This window comes from Bubalus bubalis, chromosome 21 (assembly GCF_019923935.1).
Source record: "Bubalus bubalis isolate 160015118507 breed Murrah chromosome 21, NDDB_SH_1, whole genome shotgun sequence".
In the NCBI taxonomy this organism is placed as follows: Eukaryota; Metazoa; Chordata; class Mammalia; order Artiodactyla; family Bovidae; genus Bubalus; species Bubalus bubalis.
Window position 1 is genome coordinate 13,963,648 of NC_059177.1, and position 21,702 is coordinate 13,985,349.

Sequence of the window (21,702 nt, forward strand, 5' to 3'; positions counted from 1 at the left end):
TGTATATTTGAAAACTGCTAAGATAGTAAACATTAAAAGTTCTAATCACAAGAAAAATGTGTAACTATGTATGTGATACATGTTAACTCTACTTATTATGGGGATCATTTTGTGATATATACAAAAATCAAATCACTATCTTACATACCTAAAACTAATCTAATGTTATATGTCAGTTTTGCCTCAATTAGGAAAAACAAAAAGAGAAGTGCTCTTGGAAGGAATGTGCACTTAATGTCCTTTAAGGTAGGTCCTTAAGGAGCTTTTCTTTTCAACTTCTTACAAACAGAAGGCTGCAATTAACAGGCCTCCTTAATCCAGTTACTGAATCAGGTAACAAATCTTGACTGATCCCTGTCTCTCTATCAAATCTGGTTCCTCCAGTCCAAGTAGGAGAGCCTGAGAAGCTGGCCCCCTTAAGATTTAAGGATTTAAGTACAGGAAATTTGTCACATTCTTTCTTTCTCCCAGGTTCCGATCTTCCATGCATCTGCCTATCCAGTCTCATCCATTCCTCAGAAACCTGAAGGCAATACAGTGGAGGGGACTGAAGTGTCAGGCTGGGGACCAACTGAATGCCTATCAAAGTGCCGCTCAGTCTCACCTGTGCATCTATAAAGCACTCAAACGAGCAGACAATATACAATGAAGAGCAAAAATGAACACTCTCCCACAACAAAAGTAGAGATTATCTTATAGACATTTCTTACTCAGCTCAGTGGCTGCTTATTAAATTCCAACCGCAGGCCAGGCACTATGAGAAAGCCTTATTTCACAGTAAACGTAATTTGAACTCAATTGAGGTGCTACCACTGTCCTTTGGTTTCAGAGACTAGAACTTCCTAATTCTAACAACTTGTCTAAACTCCAAATGTCTGGTCCCCTCTGGCCCGTCTTGGTCCTTTCTCATGTCTGTCTGTCTAGCCCTGTGGGTTTCAGGGCCATTTTTCAGGATGTGCTTCCTCCTGGTCCATGCATGGATGACCAACACATCCTCCACACTCAGCTCAAACACCATGTCCTGCTCAATTTCCTCCCCCAAGGGGCTGTTTCTGTGGAACTCTGCTGGCTCCTCTACACAGTACCAATCAGATTCTGCTTCATAATGAAGCTCGTGTTTTTGTCTCACTCCAGTTAGCGATCCTTGAGGACAGGGAGCAGGAAGATTATTCTTTACTTTCTTTGTATCCCCAGTGTAGTGCAGGCACAGAGTAATAACTCTTATTTTCCCACAATGAAGAATGAATCTCTTAGGTGCCTTCCTGATAGAAACTCAGTCAGACTCAGCTTACTGAATGCCCTCAGAGTCCAGACCAGTACTGGGCAGAGCAGTGGCAAAGCAGTCAGCTACTTGGCAAGGGTACAGGTGAGGCTCAGTTGAACTTGGTTGATGCCAGCCCTGCCGATTCCCAGTTGGTGGCCTACGGAGTGTTATATAAGTTCTCTGAGCCTTAGTTTTTAACCTACAAATGGGAACAATCACTGGAGCTGGTCTTTAAGAGTGCTGTGAAGATTAAATGAGGTGATGCATCAAAAGTTCTTATCACAGTTAGAAACATTATTGGCTGACCACTGCAACACACTAAAGATACAAAAACGAACAAGATCGCATCACTACCCTGAACAAGGGTAAGGTGTGAAGGTGAGAATAAACAGTCAGTTGACAGTACAGATCCATGGCAGCCACGGAGGTGAAGACAGGAAGCAGTGAGAGAGAGAGGGCAGGAAGGCTCACATCAGCTGGGGAGTGGGCGCTGGCACCATACACCTCTTTGCATCATCTGCTGCTGTTTCTCTCCAAACATACTGAAATCAGTACCAAGTTTAAACAGTTGAGCCTCAGGATAGGCAAGCTCAAGACCCAGAATTCCTGATTGTGTGTTTTGCATCACCTGAATCCAACACTGATTGATTCAGGGATAATTTAGAAAGTTTTCAGATGATAAAGCACTTACCACAGACGGCTGGCAAACTTTATATTATGTTTACTACAATTTAAAAAAAAAGGATGAGCAGCACCAGAAACTACTTTTAATTTCACATACACAGATAAAGTCACTAGGGTTCAACTTTTCTCCCACAGACAAAACCTACCTGGTCCTATAGGGGGCAGGTCAGAAACTATAAGGAAATCATTTCAGACTGTGAAATTAACTAAAAGATGGTATAGTCTGGTTCCTTTGACTAAGCTGGTATCTAATTGTTTTCTGCATGATTAAATTAATCTGGTTTTAGAAAATGATGTAATTTATTTCAGAGACAAGTCCATAATCTCCCATCTGCAAATCTAAAATCTAGAAAGCTCTGAAAATCAATTTTTTTTGTAAGTTTCATTTAAAAACATATTTGGTGACAAAACCTGACTTCCATGGAGTCACATATAATTTTTATTTGCCCACTTAGTGTGAATGTTCATATATTTTGGGACAGAAATATTACCATGCTTGACAACAGTGGTGCCCGTGACCCCTATAGGATCATGTCATGTATAGCCTAAGAAACCATGCCAAGAAGACCTGAAAATTGTAAATTCCAAGCCAAACCTCATCCTAAGATTTTCAAATAAGAGATGGTGGATCTCTATAAAATTAATCGTATCAGATAGGAGGTCAATATACCCCCAAGCTTTTGTAATTCAACACTAAATACACAATTTTGCCACATCTACAGATCACTCATGTTACTACATTTTCTAGTACTTGATTTCACATTGACGTGCCTTTTTTAACTGAATAAAACTATTTTAAAAAAGAAATCTCTCTACTGAAAAAGGTGGTCATCTGAGAGGCTTACTCTATTAAAAAAGGAAGATTCAAGAGGTGTTAAAGACACAGTAGTGCCAAACTGAGAGTTTCACCTTTAAATTACCAGAAAGAGCAAAATGAAATGGAAGAGGAAATACCTGCTTTATTATATGATTCAGTGTCATCTAGTGCTAGGCTGGATTACCATTCCAAGCTCTACTGTGCCCAGAAATATTTATCCTACACGTTGGGAATCTCACCTAAACTCTGTTATGCAGGGAGCTACTCCACTAGACAGGAAGCACTGCCGGGGTTGGGAGGTCTTGCCTATTACACAAAGGTAAAATGTCGCAGCAAGAAGGGTAACTCTCTCTCTCTCCTTTAGTTCTGTCACCCATAATCTGCCATGGAGATTCTGCTCCATCCTGTACTGCAGATGTTTATCAAATTAACACAATCTGTCTTGTGGACAACTCTCTGGAGCATCCACAGCCTCTGCTGCCAAAGGCTCCCTCACAACAACTGGATCTAGAAGTGACCACACACAGACAAGCCAAAACATGGCACAACCTAATGAGCCTACTCCTCAGCTAACTTCACCAACAGCTACTGTAAACAATGGCCTTTAAAACCAGCAGAACAAGATTTGTTGTAAAAAGTCTTCAAAAGGACCTTCAGGTAAACATCAGCTGTACACATTTTTAAAAACAAAACATAAAAGGTGCAAAAGGGGATTTTTTTCCCTAAAGTACAATACTGGAAGTTAGAAATACTGTGAGTTTGAAAATCTCCACTTTGCAGCTGCTAAAAATTTAAAAAAATAATAACCACACATTGATTTAACAAAGTGATCGAAACTAACATCACCAGTAAACGGCAAATAGACATCATGAGCTTCTGGATCTGATGGATTTCTTCTGGGACTTACCTGAATCAAGCTGTCCAGAACACAGCAGAGAGACCTAAATGGAGGGGAAATGCTACAAAATACCTGGCCCATTCTTCAGAAACCTCATGAAAGACAAAGAACGGCTACAGAACTATCCCGGATTAAGCACATCTGTCTATTAAAATACATGATGCTGGACTGGAATCTATACTGGAAAACAAGCTATACAGGACATTATGGGGACAGGTGACAAAGTTGGAATATGGATGGCAGATTAGTAAAAGATTTGTATCAATGTTAAATTTCCTGACTTTGATAACTATAGTTAAGAGAACATTCATTTCATTAGGAAATACACACTCACATATTAAGGGATAAGCACAAACAATATGTCTAACTCTCTCATAGTTCAGCAAAAATTCTGTGTACATACAAATAGATATGTGGAATATGATAAATGTTAACAGTAGGTGACTACAGGGAAAGGAAATCATGAGTTCTTGAAAGGAGGTCAAAAAACCTGATTACTCCCCGTCTCCTGGCTCCCACTGAGGCCGCCCGCCCAGTTTCTGTGTGGACTCACCATTCTTCTGAGAATCCTCAACAGAAGCTTCTGGTCCTTTGGGTCCTCTTTGGATGTCAGTAAATCAGCGAAGGTCTCTGCATTTTCAGGAGACAGGCTCTCTGGGTTTTCCCCTCCATACAACTGAACCAGTATAGACAGACACTTGGATGAAACTTCAAAAATTTCCGGATCCTCGTTAGGAAGCTGAAAATTAACAAACAGGACTTCATCAGCTTCAATGAAGATGATGTTTGTATTCCTCAAGAATTACAGCTTAAAAGATAGAATGTCAGTCTGAGTACCAAGTTTAATTAATTGAATATTCTTGTGAATGGATCTTTTTCAAAATGTAAAGAGTAACTCAAACAAGACTAACAGCACAAAATCAGAAGGAAATTCTACAGTCTTTTCTTTAATCCATAGTGATGAATGACCTGTGACAAGCAAAGGACCAATTATACATTACATGCATATTTACACATGCATATGTTCATACAGGAGTGTGTGTGTCTATGGGTGTGGAAACACTGATTTTTCTAAGGCACAACTCTTACATTCTTGTTGACATAGCTTGTTTAGGAAAATCCACTTCCTAGAAGATATTAAGAAATTGTTTGAACTGTTTCCAAATCATTATTGACTAAACAGGTGGGAGAGAAAGTATTGTTTCTATATTACAAGGTATATTATGAAATAATAATCATACCATAGCATTTTGATCTTTTAATTTTTAAAGTTTTACTTCTAATAGCTTTGTTGAGATACAATTCCTAGGTCATACAACTTAGTGATTTCATGTGTATCCATCATTCAATGATTTTTTTAGTATATTCAGAGTTGTGCAAACACCACCAAAACCAATTTTAGAATTTTTTTTTCTTTTTTTTTTTTAGAATTTTTTCATTTTAATTGAAAAAGAAACCCTGTATCATCTCCTCCTCTCTACCCAGTCAGTGCTAACCTGCTTTCTTTGGATCTGCCTGTTGTAGACATTTCAGATACTTGAAATCATATAAAATATGATCCTTTGTGACTGACTTCTTTCTCTTAGCATATTTTCAGGATTCACCCACGCTGTAGCACGCATCAGCATTTCATTTCTTTTTATCATGCAATGGATATGCCACATTTTGTTTGTCCATTCATCAGCTGATGGACATTTGAGTTGTTTTCACTTTTGACCAGTATGAGTAGTACTGCTGTGAACATGTGTGTATACATTTTTGTGCACACATGTTTTGTTTCTCAGGTATATACTTGGAAATGAAATTGCTGAGTCATACAATAAGTAACTCTATGTTTAACTTTCTGAAGAATCGCCAGACTGTTTTTCAAAGCCGCCATTAGCACCAGCCAAGCATGAGAGTTTCAGGTTGCCCACCTCCTCACCAACACTCGTCATTACCTATCTTCTTAATTACAGACACCCTAGTGTGTGTGGACCGCCACCCATGGCGGTCTTTTATCTGTACTTCCCTGATGGTTAGTGATGCTGAGCATCTTTTCACGTGCATTTTGGTCATTTGTGTATCTTCTTTGGAGAAATGTTTACTCAGATCTTTTCTCATTTTTAAAACTAGGTCATTTGTCTTATTATAATTAAGTTTAAGTATTCTTTATATATTTTAAATACAATTCCCTTTATGTATTTTAGATATAATTCCCTCAGCAGATACACATTTCAAAATTGTTTTCCCATTCTGTGGATTGTCTTTTCACTTTCTTGACAGTGTCCTTTGAAGCACAAAATATTTTTTATTTTGATAAAGTCCAATTTACCTTTCATTTTATTGCTTGTGATTTTGGTGTCAAACCTGAGAAACCATTGCCTATTTCAAAGTCCTGAGATTTACACTTCTAAGAATTTTTATTGTGTTAGCGCACATTTTTCCTTCTAAGAACTTTATAGTTAACTTTTACATTTAAGTCTTTCCATTTTAATCTTTGCATATAAGTAGAGAACCAACTTCATTCTTTTGCATGTGAATGAATCTTATTTTGAGACATTGGCAGGTTCATATGCCATTATAAGAAATAATACAGAGAGATACCATACACACTTCATCCGACCTCCCCAATGGAAACATCTTGCATAACTATAGTACAAGATCACAACCAGGAAATTAACCTATATATTAAGACAGCCACTCCTGCTTTTTAAAAATTAATATTTTCACCATATATACTTTGCCACCTTTTACTTTCAACCTGCCTGTATCATTATATTTGAAGTGAGATTTTTGTAGACAACATACTGTTGGATCGTGTTTTGTTATCCCCTCTAGTCATTTCTATCTTTTACTTGGTGCCTTTAGATCATTTAATTTTTAAGATAAATAACATAAAAATGCTAGGGCTTAAGTCTAACATACAATATTATTACTTGTCTTCTATTTATTCCCCATCTACTTTCCTGATCCTTTTTTTTTTTTAACCTTCCTGTGGGTTATCTGAACATTTTATGTTTTTGATAAGAATTATTAAATTCTCTTTTACTCCCAGTATTAGTTCCTTAGGGCTGACATAAAAAGTACCACAAACTGGGTGGCATAAACAACAGAAATGTATTACCTCACAGCTCTGGAAGCTAGAAGCTTAAAAATCAAAGAGCAGGACCTTGCTGCCTCTGAAACTCAAAGAAGAATATTCCCTTGCTTCTTTCTGGCATCTGGTGATTTTCTGGAAATTCCAGGCATTCCTTAGCTTGTGGCTGCATAACTCCTATCTCTGCCCCCGTCATCCCATGGAATTCTCCTGAGTCTCTTGTCTTCACATGGTTGTCTTCTAATGAAAACGCTAGTCATAGTGGAGTAGCGATGCACTCTTACTTGAGTCTGACCTCATCTGGAATGTCAGTGTTTTCAAATAAGGTTTAACATTCTGAGGTGCTGGGAGTTAGGACTTCAACATCTCATTTTTGGGGGGAGGGGACACAATTCAACCTGTTACACTGCCTATCAACTTTGTCTCTTTCGGGCTCAGCTGTTTGTTCACCTTGGTTTCTCTGCTTCAGGCTATCAGGCTTCCCCAAATGTCTGGTGGTCCCTGGCATCCTACTTTATGAATGAAAGAGTGGGCAGATTAGTACAGGCAGATGGCTCCAACTTCCTTTGCATTTGTGTATATCTGTTTCTTCATGCTGCTTTCCCTGTGATTTCTTCAAATCTTCTCTGTGATTTCTTCAAACTCTGAAATGCTTCTAAGTAATGACCCCATCTTAGAAATCACACCAGATAGCTGGCTCATCCTCTTCACAGTGCAGACCCCAAGATATTAAGCTGGAAGAAAGCTGAGCACAATGACTAAGGCAAGGGGCTTGACTGGCCTGCCAGTTCTAAAAGCTCGTCTTCAATAGCCTGGTAGGAGTCTAGGGCCCTCAGCAGTTTTCCACTTGAAGTTTACAGATCAACAGCATCTGTTCCCACCTTCTGGTGAGTTTTCTCCTCTGTATGTTCTGGGTAATAGGTTTCTTCACTAGATTTTGATTCAGTTCCATCTGCTTTCTATCATTGAGTAACTGCATGAGATTTCTTTTCCATTAAGAGCTTCTTCTGCTCTCCCATGATTATATTTGAGGCTTTCTCTATTTTCATAACTTTTGAATAGCCAGTGAGACAGGCACAGGTATTCACGCTTCTACTTCAATCTACTGTAACATCTCTTCATTTATGAGTTACTTTAGTTCCATTGTTGAACTGATGGGAGGATGCTTATCATAAGTAGTAACTCCAAAGATGGCTTATTTGTTGGATTCTTGTAAAATTGATGTTGTGTTGCGTGTGTGTGACCCTTGCCCCACCACTACAAAAAAGATGGTGATGGTATAAAATCTCCCTGGAATAACAGAATAAGGATATACCCAACTGTCTGAAGAAACAAACTGCTAGAAAAATACACGAAACAATGGTTTTTAAGATACGAGGCCACGTAGGACAGTGATGACAAATAACTGAGGTGAGCTCCACTCCTCTCCCAGGTTAGAGGCTTACGGAGGTCTCCAGGCCTAAGAGAGACAGCGACTGAGGTGGGTACCAGCAGCTTTTTTAAGCTGAGGAGACAGAGTGAAAAGTCTCAGAAAATCAAGCAGCTAGAGTTCATAGGCCCAAGTACTAGAGAGAAGACAGCAAGGGAAAGCTCACACTGAAGAAACTAGTAGCCTGGATGGTATTTTATCTACTAGAGAAAATGAATTTGTGGTTAAAAACCTTTCTACCAAGACAACTATAAGCTTAGATGGCATTTATGGCAAATTCTACCAAAGATTCAAGGAAGATGTAATACCAAGTCTATACATATTTTTTCAGAAAGCTAAAGAAAATGGACAGTTCCAAACTCATTCTGTGTGGCCAATATTTCAGTTCAGTTCAGTTGCTCAGTCATGTCCTACTCTTTGCAACTCCATGGACCACAGCATGCTAGGCTTCCTGGTCCTTCACCAACTCCCGGAGCTTTCTCAGGCTCATATCCATTGAGTCAGTGATACCATCCAACCATCTCACCCTCTGTCATCCCTTTCTCCTTCTGCATTCAATCCTTCCCAGCAGCAGGGTTTTTCCAAGGAGTCAGTTCTTCACATCAGGTGGCCAAGGTATTGGAGTTTCAGCTTCAACATCAGTCCTTCCAATGGAATATTCAGGACTGATTTCCTTTAGGACAGACTGGTTGGATCTCCTTGCAGTCCAAGGGACTCTCAAGAGTCTTCTCCTACGCCACAGTTCAAAAGCAACATTTCTTCAGCACTCAGCTTTCTTTGTAGCCCAACTCTCACATCCATACATGACCACTGGAAAAACCATACCTTTGACTAGACAGACCTTTGTCGGCAAAGAAATGTCTCTACTTTTTAATATGCTGTCTAGGTTGGCATAACTTTCCTTCCAAGGAGTAAGCGTCTTTTAATTTCATGGCTGCAGTCACCATCTGCAGTGATTTTGGAGCCCAGAAAAATAAAGTCTCTCACTGTTCCCACTGTTTCCCCATCTATTTGCCATGAGGTGATGGGACTGGATGCCATGATCTTAGTCTTTTGAATGTTGAGGTTTATTAATTTAAATTTATTTATTTTAATTAGAGGCTAATAACTTTACAATGTTGTATTGGTTTTGCCATACATCAACATGAATCCGCCATGGGAACACGTGCACATGAATGTTGAGTTTTAAGCCAACTTTTTCACTCTCCTCTTTCACTTTCATCCAGAGGCTCTTTAGTTCTTATTTGCTTTCGGCCATAATGGTGGTGTCATATGCATATCTGAGGTTACTGATATTTCTCCCGGTAATTTTGTTTCCAGCTTGTGCTTCATCAAGCCTGGCATTTCACATGATGTACCCTGCATATAAGTTAAATAAGCACGGTGACAATATACAGCCTTGATGTACTCCTTTCTTGATTTGGAACCAGTCTGTTGTTCCATGTCCAGTTCTAACTGTTGCTTCCTGACCTGCATGTAGAGTTCTCAGGAGGTAGGTAAGGTAGTCTGGTATTCCCATCTCTTTTAAGAATTTTCCACAGTTTGTTGTGATCCACACAGTCAAAAGCTTCAGCATAGTCAATAAAGCAGGAGTAGATGTTTTTCTGGAACTCTCTTGCTTTTTTGATGATCCAGTGGATGTTGGCAATTTGATCTCTGGTTCCTCTGACTTTTCTAAAACCAGCTTGAACATATGGAAGTTCACGGTTCACATACTGTTGAAGTCTGGCTTAGAGAATTTTGAGTATTACTTTGCTAGCGTGTAAGATAAGTGCAATTGTGTGGTAGTTTGAACATTTTTTGGCATTGCCTTTCTTTTGGATTGGAATGAAAATTGACCTTTTCCAGTCCTGTGGCCACTGCTGAGTTTTCCAAATTTGCTGGCATATTGAGTGCAGCGTTTTCATAGCATCATCTTTTAGGATTTGAAATAGCTCAAGTGGAATTCCATCACCTCCACTAGCTTTGTTTGTGAGATGCTTCCTAAGGCCCACTTGACTTTGCACTCCAGGATGTCTGGCTCTAGGTGGGTGATCACACCACCATCGTTATCTGGGTCAGGAAGATCTTTTTTGTATAGTTCTTCTGTGTATTCTTGCCACCTCTTCTTTATATCTTCTTTTAGGTCCATACCATTTCTCTCCTTTATTGTGCTCATCTTTGTATGAAATTTTGCACTGGTCACTGAGGAAGGCTTTCTTATCTCTCCTTGCTATTCTTTGGAACTCTGCATTCAAATGGTTATACCTTTCCTTTTCTCCTTTGCCTTTTGCTTCTTTTCATTTCTCAACTATTTGTAAGGCCTCCTCAGGCAACCATTTTGCCTTTTTGCATTTCTTTTTTGGGGGGATGATCTTGATCACTGCCTCCTGTACAATGTCACGAACCTCTGTCCATAGTTCTTCAGGCACTCTGTCTATCAGATCTAATCCCCTGAATTTATTTGTCACTTCCACTGTATAATAGTAAGGGATTTGATTTAGGTCATACTGGAATGGTCTAGTGGCCAGTATTACTCTGATGCCACAATCAGACAAACACATTCCAAGAAAAGACAATTTCTGACCAATAGCCCTTATGAATATAAATGCAAAAACTTCCACAAAGTGTTCACAAACCAAATTCAGCAATATATTAAAGGATTATACATCACGACCAAGTGGAATTTATCATAAGAATGAAAGGCTAGTTTAGCATCTAAAAATCAATCAATGTTCTGTGCAACAGGAATAGAATAAAAGACAAAAATTATATGAGCCTTTCAATGGTCACAGAATAAGCATTTGACAAAATTAAAAACCTTTTTAGTATTAAAAAACACTCAACAAATTATAAATAGAAGACAACTTTCTCAAATTGATAAAGGGTATCTGGGGAAAAATTTACAGCTAACACCATACTTACATGGTTTAAGATCATGAACAAGACAGATGTCCATTCTTGCCATTTATATTCACCATTATATTGGAAGTTTCAGTTATGGCAATTAAGCAAGGAAAATAAGTAGAAATCACCTAGAAAGGAAACCTCTATTTGCAGATGACATACTCTTACATACAGAAAATACTAGTGAATCCATTAAAGAACTATCAAAAATAAACAAGTTCACCAAAGGGGCAGAATATGAGATCCATATTCAAAAATCAATTGTATGCCTGCACACTAGCAATGAAGAATGTAAAAAGGAAACAAAGAAAACAACTGCATTAGAATAGCATCAAAAAGAATATTTAAAACTGAAGTTAAAAGAAGCACATGACTTGAAAGCTGAAACATTCTAGGAAATGTTAAAGAAGGTACATAAACAGCAAAACATGTCACGTTCAAGGATCAGAAGAGTTAATATTATTAGGTTGTCAATATGCCCAAACTGATCTGCAGATAAAAAGCATTCAGAGCTGCAGCTGGATTATTTTTGCAGAAATTTGATAAGCTGATCTTAAAATTCATTAGAAATGCAAGAGACTAATAGCCAAAATGATCTTAAAAAAGAAGAATAAATTTGGAAGGCTCACATTTCCCAATTTCAAATTCTGCTGCAAAGCTACCATAATCCAGTCAATGTAGTACTGGCATAAGAATATAAAAAGATCAGTGGAATAGAATTTAGAGTCCCAAATTCAACAATTACATTTATGGTAAACTGATTTTTGACAAGCATACCAAGACAATTTAATGGGGGGAAAATAGCCTTTTTAAACAAATTGTGCTGAGACAAGTAGGTATCCACACGCAGAAGAATGCAGTTAGACCCATACCTCACACCTCATCCAAAAACTGTCTCCAAATGGATCAAATATCTAAATATAAGAGCCAAACATATGGCATCACCAACTTGATGGACATGAGTTTGAGCAAGCTCTGGGAGTCGGTGATGGACAGGGAAGCCTCGTGGGCTGCAGTCCACAGGGTTGCAAAGAGTTGGACACGACTGAGCAACTGAACTGAAATAAAACATACAAAACTTTTAGAAGAAAATATAAAAGTAATTACACCTTCGTGACTTTGGGTTAGGCAATGCTCCTTGCATATAACACCAGAAGCACAAGAACAACAACAAAACTGATTAACGATTTCATCTCCATATATGAAGAAAATGAAAAGATCACCCACAGAACAAGGGAAAATTACTGTAAATCTAATACATAATAAGGGATGTGTATACACACTAAATATAAAATATCTTACAACTCAGGACGAATAACTTAATTTTTTAAAGGGCAAAGAAAAAAAGACATTTTTACCAAAAAGGTATACAAATGGGCAATAAGCACAGGAAAAGATATTCAACATCATTAGCCATCAGATCAGATCAGATCAGTCGCTCAGTCGTGTCCGACTCTTTGCGACCCCATGAATCGCAGCACACCAGGCCTCCCTGTCCATCACCAACTCCGGAGTTCACTCAGACTCACATCCATCGAGTCAGTGATACCATCCAGCCATCTCATCCTCTGTCGTCCCCTTCTCCTCCTGCCCCCAATCCCTCCCAGCATCAGAGTCTTTTCCAATGAGTCAACTCTTCGCATGAGGTGGCCAAAGTACTGGAGTTTCAGCTTTAGCATCATTCCTTCCAAAGAAATCCCAGGGCTGATCTCCTTCAGAATGGACTGGTTGGATCTCCTTGCAGTCCAAGGCACTCTCAAGAGTCTTCTCCAACACCACAGTTCAAAAGCATCAATTCTTCGGTGCTCAGCCTTCTTCACAGTCCAACTCTCACATCCATACATGACCACAAGAAAAACCACAGCCTTGACTAGATGAACCTTTGTTGGCAAAGTAATGTCTCTGCTTTTGAATATGCTATCTAGGTTGGTCATAACTTGCCTCCCAAGGAGTAAGCGCCTTTTAATTTCATGGCTGCAGTCACCATCTGCAGTGATTTTGGAGCCCAGAAAAATAAAGTCTGAAACTGTTTCCACTGTTTCCCCATCTATTTCCCATGAAGTGATGGGACCGGATGCTATGATCTTCGTTTTCTGAATGTTGAGCTTGAAGCCAACTTTTTCACTCTCTACTTTCACTTTCATCAAGAGGCTTTTGAGTTCCTCTTCACTTTCTGCCATAAGGGTGGTGTCATCTGCATATCTGAGGTTATTGAGATTTTTCCCGGCAATCTTGATTCCAGCTTGTGTTTCTTCCAGTCCAGCGTTTCTCATGATGTACTCTGCATATAAGTTAAATAAAAAGGGTGACAATATACAGCCTTGATGTACTCCTTTTCCTATTTGCAACCAATCTGTTGTTTCATGTCCAATTCTAACTGTTGCTTCCTGACCTGCATAAAAATTTCTCAAGAGGCAGATCAGGTGGTCTGGTATTCCCATCTCTTTCAGAATTTTCCACAGTTTATTGTGATCCACACAATCAAAGGCTTTGGCATAGTCAATAAAGCAGAAATAGATGTTTTTCTGGAACTCTCTTCATTTTTCCATGATCCAGCGGATGTTGGCAATTTGATCTCTGGTTCCTCTGCCTTTTCTAAAACCAGCTTGAACATCAGGGAATTCACGGTTCACATATTGCTGAAGCCTGGCTTGGAGAATTTTGAGCATTACTTTACTAGCATGTGAGATGAGTGCAATTGTGTGGTAGTTTGAGCATTCTTTGGAACTGCCTTTCTTTGGGATTGGAATGAAAACTGACCTTTTCCAGTCCTGTGGCCACTGCTGAGTTTTCCAAATTTGCTGGCATATTGAGTGCAGCACTTTTACAGCATCATCTTTCAGGATTTGGAATAGCTCAACTGGAATTCCATCACCTCCACTAGCTTTGTTCGTAGTGATGCTTTCTAAGGCCCACTTGACTTCGCATTCCAGGATGTCTGGCTCTAGGTCAGATTATCTGGGTCATGAAGATCTTTTTTGTACAGTTCTTCTGTGTATTCTTGCCATCTCTTCTTAATATCTTCTGCTTCTGTTAGGTCCATACCATTTCTGTCCTTTATCGAGCTCATCTTTGCATGAAATGTTCCTTTGGTATCTCTGATTTTCTTGAAGAGATCCCTAGTCTTTCCCATTCTGTTGTTTTCCTCTATTTCTTTGCACTGATCGCTGAAGAAGGCTTTCTTATCTCTTCTTGCTATTCTTTGGAACTCTGCATTCAGATGTTTATATCTTTCCTTTTCTCCTTTGCTTTTCACTTCTCTTCTTTTCACAGCTATTTGTAAGGCCTCCCCAGACAGCCATTTTGCTTTTTTGCATTTCTTTTCCATGGGGATGGTCTTGATGCCTGTCTCCCGTACAATGTCACAAACCTCATTCCATAGTTCATCAGGCACTCTATCTATCAGATCTAGGCCCTTAAATCTATTTCTCACTTCCACTGTATAATCATAAGGGATTTGATTTAGGTCATACCTGAATGGTCTAGTGGTTTTCCCTACTTTCTTCAATTTAAGTCTGAATTTGGCAATAAGGAGTTCATGGTCTGAGCCACAGTCAGCTCCTGGTCTTGTTTTTGCTGACTGTATAGAGCTTCTCCATCTTTGGCTGCAAAGAATATGATCAATCTGATTTTGGTGTTGACCATCTGGTGATGTCCATGTATAGAGTCTTCTCTTGTGTTGTTGGAAGAGGGTGTTTGTTATGACCAGTGCATTTTCTTGGCAAAACTCTATTAGTCTTTGCCCTGCTTCATTCTGTATTCCAAGGCCAAATTTGCCTGTTACTCCAGGTGTTTCTTGACTTCCTACTTTTGCATTCCAGTCCCCTATAATGAAAAGGACATCTTTTTTGGGTGTTAGTTCTAAAAGGTCTTGTAGGTCTTTACAGAACTGTTGAACTTCAGCTTCTTCAGCGTTACTGGTTGGGGCATAGACTTGGATTACTGTGATATTGAATGGTTTGCCTTGGAAACGAACAGAGATCATTCTGTCGTTTTTGAGATTGCATCCAAGTACTGCATTTTGGACTCTTGTTGACCATGATGGCTACTCCATTTCTTCTGAGGGATTCCTGCCCGCAGTAGTAGATATGATGGTCATCTGAGTTAAATTCACCCATTCCAGTCCATTTCAGTTCGCTGATTCCTAGAATGTCGACATTCACTCTTGCCATCTCTTGTTTGACCACTTCCAATTTGCCTTGATTCATGGACCTGACATTCCAGGTTCCTATGCAACATTGCTCTTTACAGCATCGGATCTTGCTTCTATCACCAGTCACATCCACAGCTGGGTATTCTTTTTGCTTTGGCTCCATCCCTTCATTCTTTCTGGAGTTATTTCTCCACTGATCTCCAGTAGCATATTGGGCACCTACTGACCTGGGGAGTTTCTCTTTCAGTATCCTATCATTTTGCCTTTTCACACTGTTCATGGGGTTCTCAAGGCAAGAATACTGAAGTGGTTTGCCATTCCCTCTCCAGTGGACCACATTCTGTCAGATCTCTCCACCATGACCCACCCATCTTGGGTTGCCCCACGGGCATGGCTTTGTTTCATTGAGTTAGACAAGGCTGTGGTCCTAGTGTGATTAGATTGACTGGTTTTCTGTGAGTATGGTTTCAGTGTGTTTGCCCTCTGATGCCCTCTTGCAACAACTACCGTCTTACTTGGGTAAGATGGTAGCCATCAGGGAAAGGCAAATCAAAACCACCTTGAGATACCACTTCACACCCACTATGATGCTATAATTAAAAATACAGATAATGACAAGTGTCAGCGAGGGTGTGGGGAAACTAGAACCTTCATACACTGCTGGTGCTAATGGCAGCTTTGGAAAGCACTGTATTTTCTCCAAAGGTTAAACATAGACTGACCTTAGGACTGAGCACTTCCACTCCTAGATACATACTCAAGAAAGCATATATTTACACAAAAGCTTGTACACAATTGCTAAAAGCAGCCTTAATTCAAAATTGCCAAAAAGTGTAAACAACCCAAATGTCCATCAATAAATGGATAAACAAATACTGTATATCCATACAGTGGAAGACTATTCACCAAAAGAAAGAAGGAAGTACTTTTATTGCAAGCTAGAAACATGAGTGGACCTCAGAAAAATATCATACTCAGAGAAAGGCCACATATTATACAGTTCCATGTATAAGAAATAACCAGAACAGACCAATCTACAAAAACAGAAAGCAAATCAGTGAGTGATAAGGGTTTGGAGGGGAGACTATGGGGAGTGACTTTTCATGAGTATGAAATTCCTTGGTGGGGTGACAAAGATGTTCTGTGATCCGATAACAGTGATGATGCACGACTCTGAAAATACACTACACAGCAGTGAACTGTACACTTTAGAGGGGTTAAAGGTGTGCGTTATTTCTTGATACATCTTTTTCAAAAAACCAGTAACAACTCTGCACAGTCTTCAAGAATATCAAAGAGCAGGGAATACTTACTTCCCAATTCATCTGCTAAGATCAACATTACCCCGATACCAAAACAAGACAAAAACCATATAAAAAAGTAAACTACAAAACAACATCCCTCATGAACACAGATGCACAAATTCTAAACAAAATTATAGCAACTCCAAGCCAACAAAATATGACAAGGATAATGATAAAATAACATCTCTTGACAAAATGGGGTGTATCCCTGGAATACAGGTCAGTTTAACGTTCAAAAAAATCAGTCAGTGTAACATATCATATGTATTAATTTCCAAGGGTTGCCATCATAATGAGGGACCACAAACTGAGAGGGCTAAAAAACAAAAACTGATCTTCTTGTAGTTCTGGAGACTAGAAGTCTCATATCAAGGAGGGGACACGCCTGGAGGCTTCCCTTCTGAATCCTTCCTGCATGAAGCATGAATCTTTCCTGCCTCCTCCAGCCTCTGAGAGCCCCAGACGTGCCTTGCCTGTGGCAGCGGAACTCCAGTCTCTGCTTCCATCATCACGCGTATCTCCCTTGTGTCTCTGGCTTCGTATGGCCATCTTCTTACTAGGACACCAGTAATAGTGGGTCAGGGAGCCCTCACTATTCCAGGGTGACCTCATCTTAACCAATTATGTACATGATCCTACTTCCAACTAAGGTCACATTCTGAGGTACTGGGGGGTGAGGGTTTTAACACATCTTTGTTAAGGGATACAGTCAATCCATAATATCATATTAATAATTTAAAAAGAAAAACCACAATCATCTCAATAGAAAAAGTATTCAATATGCAACACCTGTTTCTAACAAAAACTCGGCAAACAAGGAGTAGAAGGTGATAAAAACATGTCCGAGACTGAATGCCTCACCCTAATCGAGAAGACAGAGAGGAACATCGGCTCTCACCACTTCCACTCAACAAGGGAGGTTCTGGCCAGTACAGCTGGGCCAAAATGAATAAACAAACAAATAAATAAATATAAGAAATTCAGATTGGAAAATAAGACTTAACTGCTTATCTGCAGAAGATATGATTCTCAATGTAGAAAATTCAGTGGAATTCACAAATAATCCACTAGAGTCCAAAAATGATTTTAAAGGTTACAAGCAAAAACACGAAATGGAAAAGATAAATGCAACCCAAAGCTCATAGCAGCAATATTTGCTATTGCCAAGGTACAAAAGAAACCTACGTGTCCATCAACAGATGAATGGATAAAGAAGATGCACTATACACACACACACACACACACATATACACACACACACAGATATATACACACACATACGCCAATGGAATACTACTTGGCCACACAAAGAATGACATTTGCCATTTGCAGCAACCTGGATGGACTTGGAGGGCATTATGCTCAATGAAATAAGTCAGAGAAAGGAAATACAGTATGACATCACTTTTATGCAGAATCTTAAAAATACAACAGACTAGTCAATACAACAAAAAAGAAGCAGACTCACAAATATGGAGAAAAACTAGTGAAAAAACTAGTGTTTACCAATGGGGAAAGGGTAGGGATGAGAGCCAATATATGAGTGGGAAATTCAGAGGTACAAACTATTCTTTTTTTTTTTTTTTTTTTTTATTTTTTTTTTATGTTTTTTTTTTTTTTAAATTTTATTTTATTTTTAAACTTTACATAACTGTATTAGATTTGCCAAATATTAAAATGAATCCGCCACAGGTATACATGTGTTCCCCATCCTGAACCCTCCTCCCTCCTCCCTCCCCATTCCATCCCTCTGGGTCGTCCCAGTGCACCAGCCCCAAGTATCCAGTATCGTGCATCGAACCTGGACTGGCAACTCATTTCATACATGATATTTTACATGTTTCAATGCCATTCTCCCAAATCATTCCCACCCTCTCCCTCTCCCACAGAGTCCAAAAGACTGTTCTATACATCAGTGTCTCTTTTGCTGTCTCGTACACAGGGTTATTGTTACCATCTTTCTAAATTCCATATATATGCGTTAGTATACTGTATTGGTGTTTTTCTTTCTGGCTTACTTCACTCTGTATAATAGGCTCCAGTTTCATCCACCTCCTTAGAACTGATTCAAATGTATTCTTTTTAATGGCTGAATAATACTCCATTGTGTATATGTACCACAGCTTTCTTATCCATTCATCTGCTGATGGACATCTAGGTTGCTTCCATGTCCTGGCTATTATAAACAGTGCTGCGATGAACATTGGGGTACTCGTGTCTCTTTCCCTTCTGGTTTTCTCAGTGTGTATGCCCAGCAGTGGGATTGCTGGATCATAAGGCATGTCTATTTCCAGTTTTTTAAGGAATCTCCACACTGTTCTCCATAGTGGCTGTACTAGTTTGCATTCCCACCAACAGTGTAAGAGGGTTCCCTTTTCTCCACACCCTCTCCAGCATTTATTACTTGTAGACTTTTGGATTGCAGCCATTCTGACTGGTGTGAAATGGTACCTCATAGTGGTTTTGATTTGCATTTCTCTGATAATGAGTGATGTTGAGCATCTTTTCATGTGTTTGTTAGCCATCTGTATGTCTTCTTTGGAGAAATGTCTATTTAGTTCTTTGGCCCATTTTTTGATTGGGTCATTTATTTTTCTGGAGTTGAGCTGTAGGAGTTGCTTGTATATTCTCGAGATTAGTTGTTTGTCAGTTGCTTCATTTGCTATTATCTTCTCCCATTCTGAAGGCTGTCTTTTCACCTTGCTAGTAGTTTCCTTTGATGTGCAGAAGCTTTTAAGGTTAATTAGGTCCCATTTGTTTATTTTTGCTTTTATTTCCAATATTCTGGGAGGTGGGTCATAGAGGATCCTGCTGTGATGTATGTCGGAGAGTGTTTTGCCTATGTTCTCCTCTAGGAGTTTTATAGTTTCTGGTCTTACGTTGAGATCTTTAATCCATTTTGAGTTTATTTTTGTGTATGGTGTTAGAAAGTGTTCTAGTTTCATTCTTTTACAAGTGGTTGACCAGAGTTCCCAGCACCACTTGTTAAAGAGGTTGTCTTTAATCCATTGTATATTCTTGCCTCCTTTGTCGAAGATAAGGTGTCCATATGTGCGTGGATTTATCTCTGGGCTTTCTATTTTGTTCCATTGATCTATATTTCTGTCTTTGTGCCAGTACCATACTGTCTTGATAACTGTGGCTTTGTAGTAGAGCCTGAAGTCAGGTAGGTTGATTCCTCCAGTTCCATTCTTCTTTCTCAAGATCGCTTTGGCTATTCGAGGTTTTTGTTTTTCCATACAAATTGTGAAATTATTTGTTCTAGCTCTGTGAAGAATGCTGTTGGTAGCTTGATAGGGATTGCATTGAATCTATAGATTGCTTTGGGTAGTATACTCATTTTCACTACATTGATTCTTCCAATCCATGAACATGGTATATTTTTCCATCTGTTAGTGTCCTCTTTGATTTCTTTCACCAGTGTTTTATAGTTTTCTATATATAGGTCTTTAGATTCTTTAGGTAGATATATTCCTAAGTATTTTATTCTTTCCATTGCAATGGTGAATGGAATTGTTTCCTTAATTTCTCTTTCTGTTTTCTCATTATTAGTGTATAGGAATGCAAGGGATTTCTGTGTGTTGATTTTATATCCTGCAACTTTACTATAGTCATTGATTAGTTCTAGTAATTTTCTGGTGGAGTCTTTAGGGTTTTCTATGTAGAGGATCATGTCATCTGCAAACAGTGAGAGCTTTACTTCTTCTTTTCCAATTTGGATTCCTTTTATTTCTTTTTCTGTTCTGATTGCTGTGGCCAAAACTTCCAAAACTATGTTGAATAGTAATGGTGAAAGTGGGCACCCTTGTCTTGTTCCTGACTTTAGAGGAAATGCTTTCAATTTTTCACCATTGAGGATAATGTTTGCTGTGGGTTTGTCATATATAGCTTTGATTATGTTGAGGTATGTTCCTTCTATTCCTGCTTTCTGGAGAGTTTTGATCATAAATGGATGTTGAATTTTGTCAAAGGCTTTCTCTGCATCTATTGAGATAATCATATGGTTTTTATTGTTCAATTTGTTAATGTGGTGTATTACATTGATTGATTTGCGGATATTGAAGAATCCTTGCATCCCTGGGATAAAGCCCACTTGGTCATGGTGTATGATCTTTTTAATGTGTTGTTGGATTCTGATTGCTAGAATTTTGTTAAGGATTTTTGCATCTATGTTCATCAGTGATATTGGCCTGTAGTTTTCTTTTTTTGTGGGATCTTTGTCAGGTTTTGGTATTAGGGTGATGGTGGCCTCATAGAATGAGTTTGGAAGTTTACCATCCTCTGCAATTTTCTGGAAGAGTTTGAGCAGGATAGGTGTTAGCTCTTCTCTAAATTTTTGGTAGAATTCAGCTGTGAAGCCGTCTGGACCTGGGCTTTTGTTTGCTGGAAGATTTTTGATTACAGTTTCAATTTCCGTGCTTGTGATGGGTCTGTTAAGATTTTCTATTTCTTCCTGATCGAGTTTTGGAAAGTTGTACTTTTCTAAGAATTTGTCCATTTCTTCCTGGTACAAACTATTCTATATGAAATAAGTTACAAGGATATATTGTACAATGTGGGGAATATAACCAATGCTGCTGCTGCTGCTGCTGCTGCTGCTAAGTCGCTTCAGTTGTGTCCGACTCTGTGCGACCCCATAGACGGCAGCCCACCAGGCTCCCCTGTCCCTGGGATTCTCCGGGCAAGAACACCAGAGTGGGTTGCCATTTCCTTCTCCAGTGCATGAAAGTGAAAAGTGAAAGTGAAGTAGCTCAGTTGTGTCCGACTCTTTGCAACCCCATGGACTGCAGCCTACCAGGCTCCTCTATCCATGGGATTTTCCAGGCAAGAGTACTGGAGTGGGGTGCCATCGCCTTCTCTGATATAACCAATATTTTACAATAAATATAAATGGAGTACAACCTTTAAAAATTATGAATCACTATATTGTATACCTATACTATGAGATCAATATAATACTGCATAGCAACTACAATAAAAAATTTTTTTAAAATTTTAAGGGAAATAATCAGATGTGAGTATATTTGCATGTACAAAGTTATTCACTGCATTGCTGTAACTGAAAAAACTAAAAACTACCTAAATGTCCATCAATAAATGTAACAGATACTCACAAAAAAACAAATAATATCATGTACCATAACATCCAAAAAACCAAAATATTCAGGGATAAGTCTGAAAAAGATGA

The 21,702-nt window shown here is 38.9% G+C and overlaps 1 protein-coding gene across 6 annotated transcripts in view; it reads right to left on the bottom strand.

Moving 5' to 3' along the window:
• The window catches only part of ULK4 (unc-51 like kinase 4), a 505,777-nt gene that overhangs the window by 112,507 nt on the left and 371,568 nt on the right, over nt 1-21,702 (bottom strand). For all 6 annotated transcript variants that reach the window (XM_045163883.1, XM_045163885.1, XM_045163880.1 and 3 more), the window contains one exon: nt 4,217-4,402. In XM_045163883.1, the coding sequence (XP_045019818.1) occupies nt 4,217-4,402 (186 nt within the window). The remainder of the gene's footprint in view (nt 1-4,216; nt 4,403-21,702) is intronic.